The following is a 19812-nucleotide window of genomic DNA, read 5'->3' as shown; positions in this document are numbered from 1 at the left end:
ACATCAAACACATTTTGTTGCTACTACCCAATCTACAAACAAGTGTAGGTTGTGGAGACATGGATGCAGGACCCTGCCATGTTTCTGAGACAAAAGGTCCTCATGATGGAGAGGCCTGATTAGAGGATAAAAACTCAGACTCAGGAGTTTGGGGTACCACACACTCCTGGCCCAGTCTGAGGCAATGAGAATGACTTGGGACCATCCCGCCATAATCTTCCTAAAACTTTGAGGCAGGAGAGGTAGTGGGGGAAATGCATACAGGAGTATGTATTTCCATTTCAGCTGAAATGCATCTCTTAATGAATGCCTTAGAGGAAAGTCGAACATGCAGATTTGCTGACACTGCTTCTCATCATCTGTTGTTAAAAGATAGGACCAGGGCATATCCAAAGTCACCTCGGGAGTAAAGTGCCACTTGTAAGCCACCAGATGATGCCCGCTAAATTAATCTGCCTTGGCATACCCACCAGTAAGCTTTGTACAGGACCAGCCACCTTCAGATGAGTAGGACCTTCTGGCATATCTGGACCCCACTTTGCCCTCATTGTCACAGTATGACATGGCAGTCGTATTGTTTGTAAGGCCCTTCACTAGCACCCTCTTTGATGAATTGCAGAAAGGCTCTCAGGGCCAAGCAGATTGCCCTTAACTCCAAAACATTGATATGGAGCCGGCTCTCCACCAGAGAGGTCTGAGCTTCCATTCTCCAAAATGATGCCCACAATTCAGCAGTGACATGTCTTCCCCACCATGAACTGTAGGTGGAAAAGGGAAAGTGAACTGCTGCAAGTCAGTTTGGCGTCTACCACTACAGATCCTGTGACATCTACCCAAGATCTGATTTGAGTCCAAGAGTCAGCCCTAATGCTGTTCCAACTGGGATCCGAGAGTCCAGTTCATGGCCCAACAGCTCTGTCGATGCAGTGTCTAGATGATCCGAGAGCAGTTACTTGACTGGATCCTGACCCTTATGCATTGTTTGGGCCAATGAGGTCCAAAGTCTTCTGGGACGGGTAACAAGATATTGCTGGCAATTTCCCATAATATGTGGGTGAATCTACCAAAAAGACAAACAGCATTTACAGATCTAAGTGCTAGACTAGTCAAACAAAAGATTTACTTTCTGAAAGCTTCAAGCATCTTCGATGCCCTCTCTGATGAATCAATCGGAGAAGAATTTAGATTGACCTTATTTGTTGAAGTTTGAAGAATCAGCCTGTCCAGTGAAGGATGCTTGGTCAGAAGGTGTGGGTCATCAGAAGCTGGTCCAAGTCACCCAGCCACAGGTTGACTGACTGGTGGACAGAAGCATGGCTTAGACCATGTAGACAGTAGAGTAAGGTGTTCATTAAATGGCAAAAATGGCTCAGATGAAGGTGGCGCTGGCTGAAGAATGGCAGTCGATACATATGTTTTTGTCTCAGTAGTGATCAAATCCAATTCTAGATTGTCAGCTACACTACAAATTATCACCTACCACCATTAGTGACCAAAGTAGAGAGTCTAGCTGTGCTCTAAAAGATATGTTTACCCAGTGACATTTAAGAAGTCTAAATACAATGCATCATCACTATAATCAGGATACAGCAATCTGTATCTGTATGAAACTCAAGACAAGCAGGCCACAAATGTAGGATCATTACAGTTTCAAGACACATCAGGGAAGTGCGACCTTAATCATGGCTCCCTTATGCCTTCTCGCTAGACTTTTCTTGGCAGGGTGGGGTAGAGTCCTGAACAGTCTTCTTATGCTATACCCAGACTAAGACTTACTGAAAGACTTAGAGCAGGAAGTGAACTTTTTGCAGGAGCAGCCTCACAACCTGGACCACAATCGACCCTGAAAACTGGAATGGGAATGGAACCTTTGCTTTACTGCAACCACTTCTTAGTTCTGGCAGCTTAGAGTTTAGCCTCCCACTCCTGAATTGCCTTAGGCCCCGACTGTAAGATGTGCAATTAGTGTGCCCATATTCACCAGGAGCCCAATCACCACAGGCATACTTCATGGGGGTCCATGACCCTGGTTATGGACCACCATGAAATAGGCCTATAGTCCTTAGGCTGCTTCCTTCAGTCTCAGTTTGGATTGAATCCAGTCATTTTCAGTTGGGACATCATTCCCTAGCCCTCTGTGGAAAAAAGCATTTTTTTGAAGTTGTTGGAAGAACCACAAAGTTGGATGCAGAGCTCCAGGTCTATGATGAAGGACACAGAAAGAAAGAAACTAACATCATGAGCAGGGGTTAGGTATTGCTGTGCCTCTGCACTATCATTTCGGGAACAGCATGGAGCACCACTGAGCCAAACGGTGCCAGCTACTAGCACTCAGGAGCAATGCTGGAATAACTCTCTGGATACAGTCTTGCAGCTAGGGATATTCATGTGCGAGGGAAACCATGGTTAGAAGTATCCATCAGAAATATTGATCAGCTCCCGTTTGACACATTTATGGTTTGAACCTAAGACTTGTAATATGTCAGACAGAGCTTTAGTGATGATTTTAGGAGTCTTTATATCTTCTCATTCAGAACAGCATCTTAAACTCTTCTGTGCACCAAGCTTAATTTTATTTAAACCATTTTATGGCACTGAATTGGGCATTACTCTCTCTCTCTCTGCATTTAGCATTGAGGTTAGGGATTTTGAGATTTTCCCTCTAATGTTGTTTATGATTATCTATCTTAAAAGAACTGTATTTGACGGCATGAGCATAGATTTCATTTTGTATTCATATGCCCTCTCCATCTTGTATTTCAATGAGAAATTTAAGACTCATAGTATATGACACGTAAGGAAGTTGTAGATGCATGGAACTATTCGAATGATGTTAAAATGCAATATTTTCTAACCAATCATAACCTGGAAATTAAATCCAAATATGTCGGGCCTTTCCTACTATGTCTGCATGGTCCATTGTTCGGGTTGCAAAAGGTTTTATTGTAAGCCAAAAGAAGCTATATTTTCTATTTTATTAAAATAATTAATTGTGTGTACTGATCATACATTAACTTTATGGAAACAAATCAGACCAAATCATGGTTGACTGATTAATATACCCTCACTAAGTACAAGAATTGACAAAGTCAACAGATTTTTTCTTTGGGGGAAGTGCTTCTTAATAGTCAAACAATATTTGTGCATTGTAACCAACTGTCCTAGAATGAAAATTCCATAATGAGGCAAGATGATGGCCTACAAAAGAGTGAAAGATGAGCATAGAGACCCTTTGCTGAACAGAATGCATGATCAGAGTTTACAGTACACTCAAATAATTGTGCTATGAAAAAGACAAAGTAAGTAGTGAATTTAAAAGACATGACCGGCTAAATATTGCCTAGCAGGTACTTTAGACAAAGGACCCTTATTTTCATTGCATCTTTAAAAGAGCTTAGGTGTGTATACCTTCTGAACTAGAAAGTTGTCAATGTATCAACATTGTGTTGACGACAGCAAAGTAAAACAATAGCAATTAGAGAATTGCACTTTCTGTTCATAGCATGTTACTGTATCCAACAATCCCTTCCTAAATAAAAAATCACAAAACAGCAAATAAAAGTGTTGTATCAGTAAAGTAAAAACTTTAGAGAACACAGACAGTTTCTCAATTACAATCTCCGTATCATGATACATCTGGAGTCTACAAAAGGACAATGATGATGTATTAAACCCAGATCAGTTGACTGGGGGTGAGTGCTTGCAATGTTCAACACTCCGTCCATCCTCCCCTTTGGTTTTGCTTTGTTCACCCTAAGTTGTCAGGGTATGCCCGGCCGTGGGTCCCTTGCTCACTTTGCCACTGGATTCAAGCTAGCCTGGCTGATGACAGCTGATTAGCCAGAAACCGGTCCCAGGATGCTTGTTTCCAGGCCAAGAAAGACATGTCTTGGCAGTTCGGGCTGGACTGTTCCCATGAGGCACAGGGTCTGACTGATTTGCATATGGCCATGTCTGAACTGGGGTGGCCGAGTAAGCTAAAGAATGATGATGGATTAAACCCAGATCAGTTGACTGGGGTGAGTGCTTGCAATGTTCAACACTCCGTCCGTCATCCCCTTTCGTTTTGCGTCATTTCAATGTATGCCATAACAATCACAACAATTTTTTTTTGTCAATGGGATGTTTATTAGTATTTAAAAACAGAAACAAGCGACAATCCCGCACATCATCCCACGCAGGGGGTAGCAAAGAAATCAAAGCCCAAAGGCAACATAGCAAAGCAGGTCAAAACCCCAAATAAGCCGGACCCCTAACATACAAGGTAGCTCTCTGGAGGATACAGCTTCTGACATATACGGGGAATACCAACGGCTTGCCAATTGAGGTGGAGAAGTTGCGAAAGCTCAGGGCGGTCGCCCTCCCGGTGGCTCGGATAGCAGCCTACGGTTCCAAGGCACAAATTAATAGCCGCCGCAATGCGGTATGACAATCGGATAGCTTCCACAAGCCAGTTCCCTCGTGGGCATTGTCGTAAAGGAAATTATCAGAAGGATTAAACACACAAATAACAACAAAATACAAAACCCCTCCCTACCCAAAACCCTCCCCCCTCCCCAGTGGTGGTAGCAACTCACATAAGACGGAGGTCAAGAACGCGTAGTGTCAGGGAGTCACAGTTGGAAGAGGTGGAGGGCTCTAACGCTAGCTGGACACACTGCAGATGGAAGACCCTTGGAGAGAAAAGCGACCAATGGGCCCCAGCGGAATTCAAAGTTCTTAAAATCATCCAGGAAGATGTCAGCCATCTGCTCTAAACTCAGTAGCTTCCATAGGTGCGAATGCCAAAGGGAGGCAGCCGGTTCCTCCCTCAGTTTCCACACCGCAGCTAGGGTGAGCTTGGCCGCCCCAATGCAGAGCCACAGAATCTTTTTGTCTGCCTTAGTCTGATGTTTCGAGACTGGGATCACGGAGACCTAGTAGGGTAGTGGCCATCGAAGTAGGAATGGGGTAACCCAACATGTCTTTAATTTGGGCAAGAATTTCCTCCCAGAACGGTCGTATAACGGGGCAGTCCCTCCAGATATGTTGAAAGTCCCCTAGTAGCCCACATCCCCTCCAGCATCTATCAGAGGTACCAGGGAATATCTGTCACAACTTGGCTGGATATAGGTACCAATTCATCATGGTTTTCATGTGCGCCTCCCTAAGTTCCACAGAGTGGTTAAACTTTGCTATATCTGACCATAAGTGTGTCCACTCCAAGTCGGTGATGTCTTGTTGAAGGACTCCCTCCCACATGGACATGTATCGGGGTCTAGGGGAAATCGCAGTGGAAAGTAAGAACCCGTATATGAAAGTGATGGCACCCTTCATGGAGGAGGTCTTGGTAAGAAAGGCATCAAACTTCATAAGGGGCCGTATATCTGCGTCTCGGACTTGAGGGGACAGCGCCCAGTGAAGTAATTGTGAGTGATGATACCGCTGATTGTCCTGAACATCATAGTCACTCCTACAGCTGTCGAAGGTGAGTGGGTCAAAGTTATGGAAGAGGTGTGTTAATGCAAGGCAGCCTCACTCCTTCCAAGCCTCAAAGGGACCCTCGGTCAATGCTGGGGGAAATGTATTGGTGTAAAGGGGGAGGGAAAGGTAGTCCACCTACCATCCTTGGAGACCGAGTCCCAAACTTTCAAAGTAGTGCGGGTGGGGGTGCTGATATAAACATTTTGGGGCCTGTCACTCTTGGGCCTCCATACCAAATCCCAGATCGTCCTCCCTGCAACGTTCTGGTCCATATGTAGCCAGTGTTTTTCTGACACCTGTTGTGTCGATTCCACTAACACTCGGAGTTGTGCTGCTTTATAATACAGTTGGATGTCAGGAAGCCCCACTCCTCCCTCCTTCTTTGGTCTGCGCAAAATAGCAAAGAAAAAGCGTGCTCGTCCCCCCTGCCAAATAAGGTGTAACAGCATTGATTTCACTCGCCGGAAAAAATCCCCGTCGAGCTCGATGGGAAGGGCTTGGAACAAGTACAACAGTTTGGGAAGAAGGGACATTTTGATGGCGTGAATCCTCCCCAGCCATGAAATGAACATTGGCTTCCAACGGGCAAGGTCAGACTGGATCTTAGCTAAGAGCGGGGGGAAATTGGCCCAGTAGAGTTTCCCCAGCGTGGAGGTCAAATGAATCCCCAGGTACTAAATAGAGGATCCGGCCCATGGAAGAGGTGTAAGTGTCTTGAGAAGGAGGACTTCAGATTGGGGGAGAGTGAGGTTGAGGACGTCGGATTTGTCGAGGTTGATTTTGAACCCCGCTACAGCTTCGAAGCGCTCCAGTTCCGCCTGCACATGAGGGAGGGAGTGGGCCAGTTCAGAGAGGGAGAGAAGGATATCGTCCGCGAAGAGAGTGATCTTATGCTCCTCTCCGGTGAAGGGCAGGTCTCGGATGTCGGAGTTGGCTCTCACCGCCAGTGCCAAAGGTTCTATGCTTAGGGCAAAGAGCAGAGGCGATAGAGAACATCCTTGTCTGGTGCCCCGCGTGTGTTCAAAAAAGGAAGACTGGTGCAGATTCACCGCTACTCTGGACCTGGGGGAAAGGTAGTTCGCCCGAATCATAGATAAAAGTTTAGAGGCCAAGCCAAAGGCAGTCAACGTCCGAAATAAGAACCCCCAGTCCACCCTATCAAACGCCTTCTCGGCATCAAGTCCCACCAGTACCGCTGGGATTTTGAACTTGTTGGTCTTTTCAATCAGATGTATCACCTGCCTCGTGTCGTCATGGGTTTGGCGCCCTTTAATGAACCCTGATTGGTCCGGATGGATGAATACCGGCATCAGGTCATTGAGCCGGTGCGCAATTATAGAGGAGTATAGTTTTGCATCTAGATTCAGGAGGGCAATTGGCCTATAGGAGGCACACCTGCTAGGGTCCTTCCCGGGTTTGGGTATGATGGATATCAGGGCCTCAGCCATCGTTCCCGAGGTCTCGCCCTCGTCCGCCATACTGTTGAACAACCGGACTAGGTATGGACTGAGATCAGAAGCGAAGGTCTTGTAGAAAATGGCCGTGTACCCATCCATCCCCGGGGCCTTATGGGGTTTCAAGGCCTTAATGGCAGCCATCACTTCGTCCCTAGTGAAGGGAGCAGAAAGCGTCTCGTTCCACTCTGCCGATACCTGGGGCAACGGTAAGGTCTGCAGACATTCTCTTTGCGCGGAGGAATCAAGAGTGTCCCCCGAATATAGGCTTTTGTAGAAGGCACCGAAGAGATCAGCCTTAATATCATCCTTGTGCGTCAGTTCCCCCCGAGCATCCTGGATACCTCCAATATACTCCCGCTCCCTCTTGTCCTGCAGCTGTCTGGCAAGATGCTTCCCTACCTTGTTACCCTGGGAGTAGAAGAGACGTCGTAATTTTAGCAAAGTGTATTGTGCCCTGTTATTGTAATGTGCCCGAAGTTTACCTCTAACTGCCGTTAGCTGACGTAGTGCTTGTCTAGAGGGATTCGCCTTATGCGCTTTCTCTAGAGTGGATAATTCCTCCTCTAATTGCTCCCTTTCCCGACCTCGCTGTTTGTTGAGAGCAGTGTTCAGGGCTAAGCAGTGCCCTAGAAAGCACGCTTTAAAGGCGTCCCATGTGGTGAAGACCGAAGTGTCCCCCGGGTCGTTAAGAGCAAAAAACTCATTGATAGCCCTCCTCAGAGTGTTGCAGGAAGTTTTTTCCCGTACCAAGGACGCCGGGAAATACCATCTAGGGTTGGTCTGACCTTTCACGCCCCAATGAAGGCACACCGCGAGTAGACTATGATCAGAAACGGACAGTGGGAAAATCTTGGCCTCGCGGAGATCACCTCGGAGGGACTGGCTGAGGTAGAAGTAGTCAAGCCGGGAATAGGAGCGATGAACGTGGGAGAAAAATGTGTAGTCTCTGGATTGGGGGTACAGGTACCGCCACGCATCAAAAAGGCCCATGTCTTGAATCTTCTGTTGCGTGTCAGTGGAAAACAAGCCCATGTCAGATCGCTGTGAGTGAGTGCTATCTAAGTCTTTTTGCCACACCAAATTGCAGTCCCCCATGAAAATCAAAGGCCCCTCAGCAAAGTCTGTGATTTTCCCATAGAGGACTTGGAGGAACCCCTTCTGGCCAGTGTTAGGTACATAGTCTGCCCCGCAGGAGGCCCTTCAACATGACCCAACGTCCCTCTTTGTCACTCTGAACTCCCATTGGCTGAAAGTGCAAGGCCGAACGGAACATAAGGAACATAAGGAACATAAGGGCCACCCCTCTGTGCTTCGTGGTGGCAGAGGACCTATAAATAAGCGGGAATTGTTTGTGTTTAAGGCGGGCGTCTTCTCATTTGGTCAGATGGGTCTATTGGAGGCCAACTATATCCAACTGGCGGTCGTTGATATATTTCCAAATCTTTTGGCGCTTCTGGGGAGAATTCAGCCCCTTAACATTCCATGTCCCTATAGTAAGTGGCATCAGCGATGTAACCAAAGAAGCTGCGCTTCAGGGGGAGCCCACACCAACGAGTGACTGACCCTCCCGATCTCCATCCCACCCAGACTTGCAATTGTGTCCCGGGTCTGCCCAACCATGACAAACGTCCCCCCTCCCGTGTGACCTCCCCTCCCTCCAGTCCCCCCCACCACAGAACCTCCACTTATGCGAAGACCCCTCCATCTTAGCTTTGCTGTGAGTTACCAATCCCCTGCTACAACCACTACCCCCCCAATCCCTCCCCCCAACCCCCACCAAAACCCAAAGAAGAAAAAACCAGTACAAAGAATTGAACCCATTGCTCTTTCGCAGTGTAGGGCGAATACGCCCACACATATATACGGGGGAACTGCGGGTCCTGGGACCCAGTCCGCACCCCACCTTGGCGAGAGCTCTAAACAGAACCAGCAAATATCAGTCTGCACATTTGTATACATCTTTCGGTTAGGCGGCCTGAAACCCGGCTCAACCAGTCAGAACTTCAGTGCTGTTGCGCAAAATATTTCAAAATGTCAGCCACCTCTACACCCCCCGGCAAGGCCAGAAGGCGAGTCCAGGCCACTTCAGGGGACCAGACGATACGTTTAGTCTCTGGGGCCTAAACATGAGCCCCTGATCGCCCCTACTAGGAGCGGGAGCCATCGTGCTTGGGGAGGGTCACACCAAATAACCAGTAATGTACATAGTCTCACCTCCGCCGTGGCTGTAGACTCCCGGGGAACCACGAGTCCCGAATAAGGCAGCCCGGGACTCAGCAAGGACCCCCCAGGAGGACAGCCATACTCACAACTAGGCAGCGACCCTCAGTTTTTGTCAACGGCGTCCTCGTCTCGATTTCGGCACCCAAGAGGAATCCGGGGGGTGCACCTTTCGCCGGATCCCCAGAGGTCCCCAGGGACGTGTCTCCTCCTTCATCTGGTGCGAGGCCCAGCAGCTGCAGACCGCCCTGTAGATCGGTGATGTGCCATCGTTTGTTGCGATATTCGAACCTTAGACCGAAGGGGTATGTCCACCAGTAACTGATACCACCCTCCTGGAGTTTGGTCGTGATGGGCCTCATCGTCCGCCTATGCGCCAACATGGCCGGGACAATGTCTTGGAAGATGGCACAGGAGAAGTTCCCTGAAGGAGATAGAATCTTTCGCCCTGGCCGCCTGCAGAACTGCCTCCTTCGTTTTGTAGGAATGGAACTTCGCCAGCACATCTCGGGGTCTCTTCTTATCTTCCTTCTGCAGGGGGCCCACTCTATGTACTCTATCCAGCTTGATTTTGTGGACCTGGGGGCTCAGGATTCCAGCGAAGAGCCCCTCCAAAAAAGCCTCCAGGTGAGGCCCTTCAGCGCCTTCTTCCAAGTCCCGGACGTGAATGTTCTCCCTTTGTGCGTGGTTCTCTAAGTCCTCGGCCTTAAGCTGTGACTGTAGAAATTGTTTCTTGAGGGACTGAATGTCATTCCGGCAGTCCCCCACAGTTTCCTTGAGCTCCTGATGTTGAGATTCCAGTTCTAGTACCCTGGTGCCCACTGAGTCCACATCTTGCTGGAGAGATGTCAGACGCTCCGACAAGTCAGTGCGTAATTGATCAATAGAGGATTTGATGTCCTGGCCTAATTCAGAGCGAAGTTCTGACTTAAAGTCCTTGAACATGGACAACAGGTCTGCTTTCGAGAGGGCCATTGTCGACTTGTCAGAATTACCCTTCAGTGCTGGCCGATTATCAGCGGTAGAGAAGAAGTCCGACATCTTGCTGGTCCCTTTGTTTGTACCTTTCTTCGGCGGCATAGGGAGGACCACTCCTAAGAGACCCAAGGAAGGCCCAAGTGCGAGCCAAACTCCAGTAGCCAGAGACTCTGTCAGGAGGAGCGATGACCAGTCCTCTACCACCACTGTGACCCCCCTCGCTCAGTTATTGCCATGACCGGAGCCCTGGGCCCCTCCTCCTGCACATATAAGTAGGGGGAAGCCAAAAAGCACTAGCCGCCCATGGAGAGAATACCGACTCAATCGTGGGGGGCGGCAGGTCAATCACCTGAGTCCTCTCCGCCTCTGCATCCAGCTCAAGCAGCCATATCCGCCAATAGAGGGCCCCACACCTTCTCTGCTGTCCGACCTCTTTCGCCGCTCCAGGGAATAAGTCCAGTAAAGGTGAGCGATTACGAGGCTCCCGCGCTGTGGGGGACCTCCATGGCCGCCATCTTAGGGTCAGGCGCCAGGGAAAAGCTTGTCCGTCGGAAAGGCGCAGGAATCCCGAACAACTCACTCCAGCCAGGACATACCGCTGCCACCTTCAATGCTGTGGTGTCCCCGACTTGCCTCCGCTGTGCGGCATCGCGATGTAGTCCGTCAGGGCCGATTCGCGGCCGCTATTTTGTTCTCGCTGCTCCCGCCGTCTCTAGGATCACCGCATATGAGGCCCCCAGACCCCGAAACACAGCGAAAACGGCCATCTGCTGTGCCTCACATCCTCCGCAGACAGGGGCTGTGCCGCACAGGTGATTCCATGCAGGAAAACCGGCTGCAATCCCTCGCCAGGTAGCGCGCGGACCGGGAGCCGAAGCAGTTCATGTCTGCTCGGCCATCTTGCCCGGCCACGCCCCCCAATCACAACTATTTTAACATGGACCAGCAAAGGAGGTCTGCAAGGCATGAGGGGAAATGACCGCATCAGGAAGTTATCAGTTAAAACTACAAAAAGACAGTATTGATAAAGGAAGCGTACAGCTTTGAAAGTTATTAAATGAAAATATGGGACGTAATAGAACTTCCAAAGGATACTATCTTATTTATGTCCTTACAATAGCTGCAAGGCTTTTTGAAAATGAACCTATTCTCGAATACAGATAACTGGGAGATCCTCTAGAACCTGCCAATATGTGGTAGAGCGCAGAAAATGTCAAGTAAAAGGACATTTCTTCAGATCTACAACATAACAACTGTGGAAATGACTGGAAGGTGTTATATAATTTTTTCTACCACTGTGCAACTGGAATCTCTAAGGCTGCCTCAGGGTGGTTGGATCAAACCCTTGCCTTCTCAATAGCAAATCAATTAACCCAATGGTCCATAGCATTTGTAATATGCAAAGGTGGATGTGGTAAGGGTATGGTAAAAGGACCCACATGGTGATATCAAGAATTTACTTGACACTCTAGAGGTCTACATGTGGGTGTATGAGGTACTGTAGTACCCCTTTTTGTAGAGAGTTCCCTATTCTCGTCTTCCTAAAGTAGTCCTCTCTTTAGGATAGGGAGGAAGCCTCAACCTGGTAGAGTGAAAAGGAAACAGATCAGTCTATGTGTATCAGTCAGCAGTGGGCCACTAACATTTTGCCTTCTCCTACAACTCCCCCTTCGCTTCTGCCCGGAAAATTGTAAAGTGTCTGTCAGATTCTGCACACCTACCATCTCTGTTTCCACCTCGATATGACTCACTCTGGCCTGTTCACAAAGAGGAAGGACTTGTGAGTCACCTTCTGGGAATCTCCACTGACTAGTGAGCCTAAGAGTAGACCCTTGTAGATGTCATGCAGCCGAAATAATCCCTAGCTTTTGGGCTGTGACCACTAGTTTTCTCATCACTTTTTCAACAGGTATCCAGCCACCCATAACTATGCTGAATGTCGTGATGTGGGTATGCTTGGACTTGTGTGCCTTCTCTGGAGGAGGAGCCTGGAGGGGTGCCAGAACAGCTGCCTTTGCACTTCCTGGTCCAGTCTGCTATTTTATTTGAGGCTCCACTCACAATGACAAAACACCGTCACACTTGCAATGCTGTTACAGAGTGCAAGGCTTCAGTTTTCAGTGGGACAAAAGACAAGGAAGTTAGATCTGAGCTGAGAGAAGCTACAGCAATTCCTAAACTCATCAGGTTGAGGTGGACTCTGGCATTGCTTGGACCACTGTCTCATGCCTCCGGAGCACATTTCTCTCCTTCTATGTTCGCAGCCTGCACAGCCATTGTGTGTATGTATAAGGATACAGCAGAGAATTGCAGGGCTGTTCAGCAGCAGCGGTGGCGGCCATTTCACTGAGGGATTTCAAATATTTCACTAATATACAATGTTCTATGATGATACAGAACTCCATTTTCAGTCTGTTCTTAATGTGGCTCCTGCGGCCCTACGTGAATATTGCCTCCTCTCACCGGACATCTGAAAGCTTGGTTCTCTTTCACAATTAATGTTGGCATTCCCTACCACCGTCAGGGGCAGGCTGTATGCAGTCATTTCAGGAGATGATCAAAGGGTAATTTGGCTATAAACAATTTTTTGTGATACAGCAATTGACTCTGCCCGTTAAACAGACCTCACAAAAGAGCTGGTTACTAACAATGGTTACTAAGGTTGTAATCTCTAGATATTGCATTTCTGTGCATGGGGGTCGGGTGAAAAACATGGCTCAATCACATTAAATGTATGATACCAAAATATGGATTTGTATATTACATAGAAGAATACACACACGTATTACCTGTATGTCACCCATTCAGTGTCTTCTTCAGCAGGTTTTGCAACATATCCCATAGGATGTTTACTTTTATCTACAGGAGGAATAGGTTCGTTATTCAGAAGACAGCCTTCTGATCTTAATAAATGAATGGTTGCCTAAAACGGAGAAAAGAGACAGATTTATGTTACTTACCATTTCAATTGCTGTGCTAATTACCTCTATAAATATGCTGTACTATGACCACTCGCAGTATAACATTACCATTGCTATCAGTTGATTAATTGACAGATTAATTCAGTGGGAATGAGTGACGGTCTTGTAGATCTAGGTTGTAGTTGTGAAATCCCTGTGCAAGCAGGTTTTCACCAAGCTTTTAAAAGTGCAATTAGATTGTTAGAATACAGTGCTCTGTAACGGGGACCGCATTTTTAAACAAAATGAATATACATACCCAGGTATCCTCCTGCCAGCTCTCCCTGCGACAGTTCTCCTGTCCAGCTTTCCTGCAGTCTGCTACCCTCTGTTGTCTGTTGACCTGCTGCCCTCTGTTTGCGCCTCCTTTGCTAGTTTCTTGCTCTGTTTTGCCTTTCCTGCTAATTTTCTCCCCTCAGTTTTGGCATTTCTGCTTGTTTTTGTACCATCTGTTTTGCCCTCCTCTGCCTTTTTTGCTCATTTTTCTGCCCTCTGTTTTGCCTTTTCTGTTTGTTTTTCTGCCATCTGTTTGGGCTTTTCTGCCCTTTGTCTTGCCCACTTCTTCTCTGTTTGACCTTTACTGCTCGTTTTACTGCCCTCTGTTTTGCCTTTTCTGCCAGATCATTTCTCTGCCCTCTGTTTTGTCTTTTCTGCTTGTTTCTTCCCTCTTCCCATCGTTTCTTCAAGACCTGGCTTTTCAACAGAGATCTCGCACCCCAGCGCCTAGATTCTCTGAGGGGAATACAGTGCTGCGCTCTAGAAAATGGATATTGACAGATTGACTGACTTTGGCATGGAGGATGAAAAACAAAAACCACAGGCACTGGGGAAAGCGGGACTTCAGTAAGCAAGAAAGGGACGCTTAAAGGGTCTAATGTGTCTCCTTGTTGCAAAGTCATCTTGTGCCCTGGGCACCCCCCAACTTTTTGCTGACTCATACTGGTGGTAACTGATTTTGACTAAACTTGGGCTCTGCCTAACCAGGCCCAAGGCCAGTGCTAAGCTGAAAGAGACACATTAGAATACAGTTTAAATACCTAACATACACTAGGGTACACTATGGTATGGTGGGGTACCCCCTGTAACTGGCATGACCTACCTCATAAGCCCCTAGAATATAAGAGGGCAGGGGATTGAAACTACCTAGAAGACCCCCAGTACCCTGGAGCATGGTAGTTTAGAGCCCAGCAGCTTTTTCTGCACTTGCATGTGTGCATTGCTGAAGCCTGAGGTCAGTTTAAAAACAGCCCTGGGTGCCAGGACTGCTTTTAAAAAGTAAATTGTGCCCAAACTCGACTTTGGTGGTAGGAGCACTTACAAATGGATAACCTTCAATGTTTTGGCATATTAGGGACCCCCAGGGTCTCCCTTAGGTATCCTGGGGGGGTCACTTATCTATTAGGTAAACCCTTATAAAATGTATAAAATGAGTTTTTATATGCCTGAGTAAAGTAAAATGTCACATTTCACTCCCCACATTGTGGTAAAGTGCTGCTCTAATTCGACTTTGATGCTAGGAGCACAGTAAAGGGAGAATCTGCAACATTTCTACAGATTCAGAACTCCTAAAGTCTCCCCAAGTTGCCCAGGGGGTGGGGTTCCTGTAGATATAAGTCAAGTACTTATAAAATATGTTTTTATAAGTCCTGGTGCTGGAAAAATGGCCCAAGTCATTTTTCCCATTGCAAAACCCTTGTTACATAGGTTAACATGGTAGGACGTTATTGATTAATAACTATTGATAGGAGAGGACTAGAATGGCCATTCAAAGACTTCCCAGAATGGTAGTAGTGAATCCAACAATATCATGTTGTTGAATTTCTCCTAAAATGTACATACAAGAATTTATAAGACTTTCGTGTTTGTAAGTCCAAATTCAGCCTTCCAGTGGTCTGCCCTGATTGGTCAGAGTTAAGTGGATTAGCCAGGCTGCCTTGAAGAGGTGATAAAGAGCCCCTGCGGTTAACCAGCTCCGCTGGCAGGGCAGTGTGTTGGTCAATAGGAATGCCATGCCAGGGGGAGTGGTCGTAAACCATGGTCCTCCAAGGCAGAGGGATGGCCACAGTATCAGTTTCCACTTTACACTTTTGACCCCCACAAGACCCAGGATTAGGGAAGGTATGTGCAGATGGTAGGGGGAGTCTATGGAAATAAGCCATCCTGGGGAGGGGGGGGGGGGGTTTAGCCAGCTACCTCCTAACTGGAAAATCAGCCATTATGGAATTGTAAGATTTGATGCACTCTGAGACAAAATAATGCAACACTCTACAGGATGTGATCATAACTATGAGGAGCTATCTATTGGTCAGAAGTGACCTCCTGCTTGACCCAGAGAATTTGGAATAAGTATCTGAGAGGGGCAGAGCCCTCCAGATCTGCTGTTTGAAATTTACTGAAGCAAGAAGTGCCCTGATGAGAAATTTTGCTGTGCAAAGATTTCTAAGGCCTGACCTCTGAAAACTGCACCAACGGAAACTGCAGCCCTGTGGATTACCTTGCTGCCAAAGGACTGAAGAGTGGACTCCCTGCAAGTTACAGGTTAACAGAGCTCACCAGGACATCCCCATAAAGACTTCTGCGCCTGGAGTAACAGTGGATTTGTAAGGGTTTTGTTGGATTGCGGAATTGAAGTTTCACACTTTCAAGGACCCTCTTGGAGATTCCAGAACGTTGGATTGTGTGTTGGATACTTTGGGACCCACAAGCAGAACTTCAGGAAGGAGTTCTAACTGGACCGCGCCTGCTGGAGAAGGCGGCACAACACATTTGGTGAGATTCTCCAGAACAATTTCTAAAGGTGTCCCTGGCAGAGAAAACAAAATGACTAAAAGGGGCACTGTTGGTTTCTAAGCACTAGAAAGTGACTAATCTTTAAGAATGCATATCTCTGGTTCCCTACAGTGGATCTTTTTTGTTTTGGTGTCATTTAAAAGATAAAAATATTATCTAGCTTTATAAATTGGTGTTGGATTTTTATTTTGTGTTGTGTCTTAATTATTTACTGAAATTGTGTGTTTTAAATGCTTTACATACCTCTCTTTGAAGTTAAGCCTGCCTGCTCGCAGCCACGTAACCAAGGGTTGAGCATAGGAATAATTTTCTAAGACCTATACTGAGTCCTACCATGTGTTAGTGGCCTTATTGCTAGTAGCAGACCTACATTTGCCCCTACCAATAATCCACTTTCCAACACTCCTCAATTCACCAAGTCAGTGACTAATACACCCCCACCCCTTACCAGGACAGACTCCTTAAGCACCAACTGTGCCAAGGTGGCTGTCCTTACCCCAAGTGTACCCTACCCTTCAAGAAATGATGGGAAAGTAGGGCTGGGAAAACAGACAACTGCCATAGCACTGGTTTGCAACACAAAAAGCCTATTGTAAAAGAGGCTCATATTAAACATTAGCAGAGTAGTGCATCTAAAAAGAAAAACAGTAAAATTCCCTGAAAAAATTCTAAAGTTAAAGAGGAGTTATGTTTTGAAGGGGTGCAATAATGGCTATAGCACAGAACATAAAAATGTATCAAATTCACAACTTAAGATAATACTTTAATTCTAGCTTCCACTCTCACCATCCTCACTCAATGTTAATTTCCACCTTCACCGTGCACACTTTCCAACATCAAACATGTTATTTACATACTCAAAACCACATTATATTTAGAGTCCAGTATTACAAATAACATGTAGAATAACATCAACAAAGAAAAGACATGGGCAACAATAAAGACCTGTAAGAACACAATCCAATACACAGAGCACTACAATACACTGCATAACAGCAGAGAGGTTTAGATTAAAAATCTTAGATTTACCAACCTCTGCATTAATAAATCTTATTTCTGCCAGAAGTCTTAGAAAAGCTCTGCCAGGATCAAATGATGGCTTGAGAGTAAGAGTAGATGATACAGAGCTTGAGAGTGATGTATGACTATCATCCGCTCTATTTGTGCTTGAACTTTTTTTGGGTACTGTGAAAAAAAGAAATATAGCAACAAATCAAGATTAAGTCGTCTATTTCTCTTTACCGAATGAGAATTTGAATAATATCTTTGTGTTTTACTTATGCTTAAAATGTTATCTATGTATGTCACGTAACATTTCCAATTAAATTCTGCAAAGAAATAGAAAAATAAAATTGTTTGTATTCACGAAAACCCAATCTTTTCCTTGGTTAAAAAAAAGCCATGAGGCGATTTCATGTCATCAGTGATACTATTTCCCAGTTCCGTGAATTCATATAACAACCAAATGCACATTGGGAGTTGTAGTCTTGGCCATCACAACTGTCCTAACTGGGAAGATCGGGGCTACATTAAGGCCATGGTAGGCAGTGGCCTACAACACCACCGAAAGAGACTACCAGTCTGCAACAAGTAGCCTCATGTCAGCTTTCCCCTCCAGAAAACACCTTTTATCACATTCAGCCTAGACGCCCAGTTAAAGGCCAAAAGTTCAAGGGTGAATTCTATGACGTCATACCTTTTGTTACGGTTTGGCTATAGTGGGCCTCTGTCCAGAAACACTGCCCTGAAATAGTCCTGTTTTCACCTCTGTCCGCATCACCAATATTTGGAAACGTTCCCCTTTCCTTTACTGTCTTAGCAACAATTCCTCTCTACTGTTACTCACTGCTGCTGTCACTGTTGAACCCTAGCTTCCATGTCATATAACTCGAAACCCAACTAAGGAAATGTGCCTCTCCTTTGTTTGCTCGCAGACAGCTCCTAAAGAGATTTCACATTTTTTTTAAATAGATTATTTTAATAGAACGCAGTGTCTTCAGTTTGTTTGCACGTTGCACTGCCTCTACCATACTGGAATTTTACTAGGCAGCTTCACATTCCATTTGGTGGCACCTATGATGTCTCTGATAGGACCTTTTAGGAGGAGAGTAACTTTAGTTTTTTTCTAGGAAGCTGTGTCTTCAGCTCGGTTTACCCTGCACATTCGTGGGTTTATTTAAAAGCTTTGTTTTTCTATGAGTAAAAAGTGTCCTCAATTTGAGTGCTTACGCTGCTCATGGTTGGATGTCATACTCTGTAAGTAATCTTGTTCTTCAATGGATTCTGCGTCTTACTTTTGTTGCACGTATGCGGTATATGGGTCGACTTCAAAGCCTTAAACTCTTCTGTTCTTTTGTTCTGTTGCACCACTCTGTTCCTGGGAGAACCTTGATCTCCAAGTATTTCAAGCTTTTCCTTGAATCTGCATCTTCTGTTTGCTCCCATCAATGTCATTGACAAGCTAAAAGTTATTGATCAAGACTATGATCTTGCATTCTTGTTTCTCTGATATACTCCCCAAACCTCTGCCTCTACCATACATTTTGATTTGCTCTCTACACTGTCTATCCTCTTTCGTCTTACTCCTCGCTTTCCATTCTGATCTCCCTTACCCTTCCAGTGATTTATTAAGCTGTGCCTCAAGTTTCCATCACCTGTAACACTTTCCATTTTGCACGACTAGTCTTCTCTTCCCCTTTTATAACTTTCAATTTCAGTGATCAAACTTCCATATTCCAATCCAATCCAATCCAAAAAATCTTTATTTCGACCTTTTAGGCCATAAAAGATGCATAAAAATATACACACATTTAAAATCCAAACAATTAAAATGCATACAGGGAACGAGTAGCAGCAATTCATAACATTTAAAATCAGTAATATAGATAAAATAAAAAAAAAACAAGCAACAACATTTCCTGTCATTAAAAAAAAAAATGGAATAAACGGTGTGATAAAAAACGTTAACAGCAGGAGCCAAAAGGTTAACATGACACAGTGGTGTAGGCATTCATCCTATGATGATTTTGCCTTAATCAAATTGGACCTAATGCGCCACATAGCCAAGAGAAATTTTGCAACTGCGAAAACAATGTGGGGGGAGGAATCCGTTTTCAATATTCTGTAAGATGTAACACAGTTCCTTATTGCCATATTCCTACAAAGGGGCACCAGCCAGTATTTCCTGGGAGACTTGTAGGTAGGGCAAAAAAACAGAACATGGATTTCCTCCTCTTCGCAGGAATTACAGCCAGGGCATAATTTGTCCCCTCCATTAGTCCATTTACTAGTAAACGATTTGATAGGTAGGGTGCCAAACCGCCACTGTATAAAAAGCTTCCTTGCCGTAATCGGATAGATAAAATCCATAAAAGTTTCAAACTTATAAGAATTTTTGGATTCAATAAAACAATGGGTTAAAGTGCCAATGCTGGGTGCAGTCATGTGGGAAACAAGATTTTGTTCCTTGTAAGCTTCCATAAGTCTTTTCCGGGGGACCCTATTACAGCCTATTTCCGGGACCTCCCACAGCTCATTAAAACCAAGCCGAAGCAGTTCTTTTTTAACAAAGGCTAGCCAAGGAATCTTATCATTGTGATTTAGATTCATAACATGCACAAGATCTTGCCTGTAGTGGCTGAGCTCCCCTGTTGACCATAGTCTATGCCAGAATCTTAAAGGTTTGGATTCAAGGTCCTCCCTGATGGACGGCAAACCCAAATCTAGACGTAAGGGAAACAGAGGAGTTGCAATTGGGAGGGCCAGGAGACGCCTCATGAAGTTGTTTTCGACACGTACCAACTCACTAGCAGCTTGATGTCCCCATAACTCACTACCGTAGAGTGCAGCTGATTTCGCTTGTGTTTTATACATCTCAACTGCAGGGGCTATGGGTTTATAGGTTGAGGTGTTCGTAGCCTTTAAAATAGCCCCAGAAAGTTGAG

General features: G+C 45.8%; 1 protein-coding gene across 1 annotated transcript in view; it reads right to left on the bottom strand.

Annotated features, from left to right (window-relative positions):
• The window catches only part of CFAP46 (cilia and flagella associated protein 46), a 1487057-nt gene that overhangs the window by 1107451 nt on the left and 359794 nt on the right, over positions 1–19812 (bottom strand). The window contains exons 17-18 of the mRNA XM_078643461.1: positions 16902–17053; positions 12908–13041 (exon numbers count right to left, since the gene is read on the bottom strand). Of these exons, the coding sequence (XP_078499587.1) occupies positions 12908–13041; positions 16902–17053 (286 nt within the window). The remainder of the gene's footprint in view (positions 1–12907; positions 13042–16901; positions 17054–19812) is intronic.

This window comes from Lissotriton helveticus, chromosome 5_1 (genome assembly GCF_964261635.1).
Source record: "Lissotriton helveticus chromosome 5_1, aLisHel1.1, whole genome shotgun sequence".
Classification (NCBI taxonomy): Eukaryota; Metazoa; Chordata; class Amphibia; order Caudata; family Salamandridae; genus Lissotriton; species Lissotriton helveticus.
Note: the sequence above shows the minus strand (reverse complement) of the source record. Positions and strands in the feature narration are given on the sequence as shown.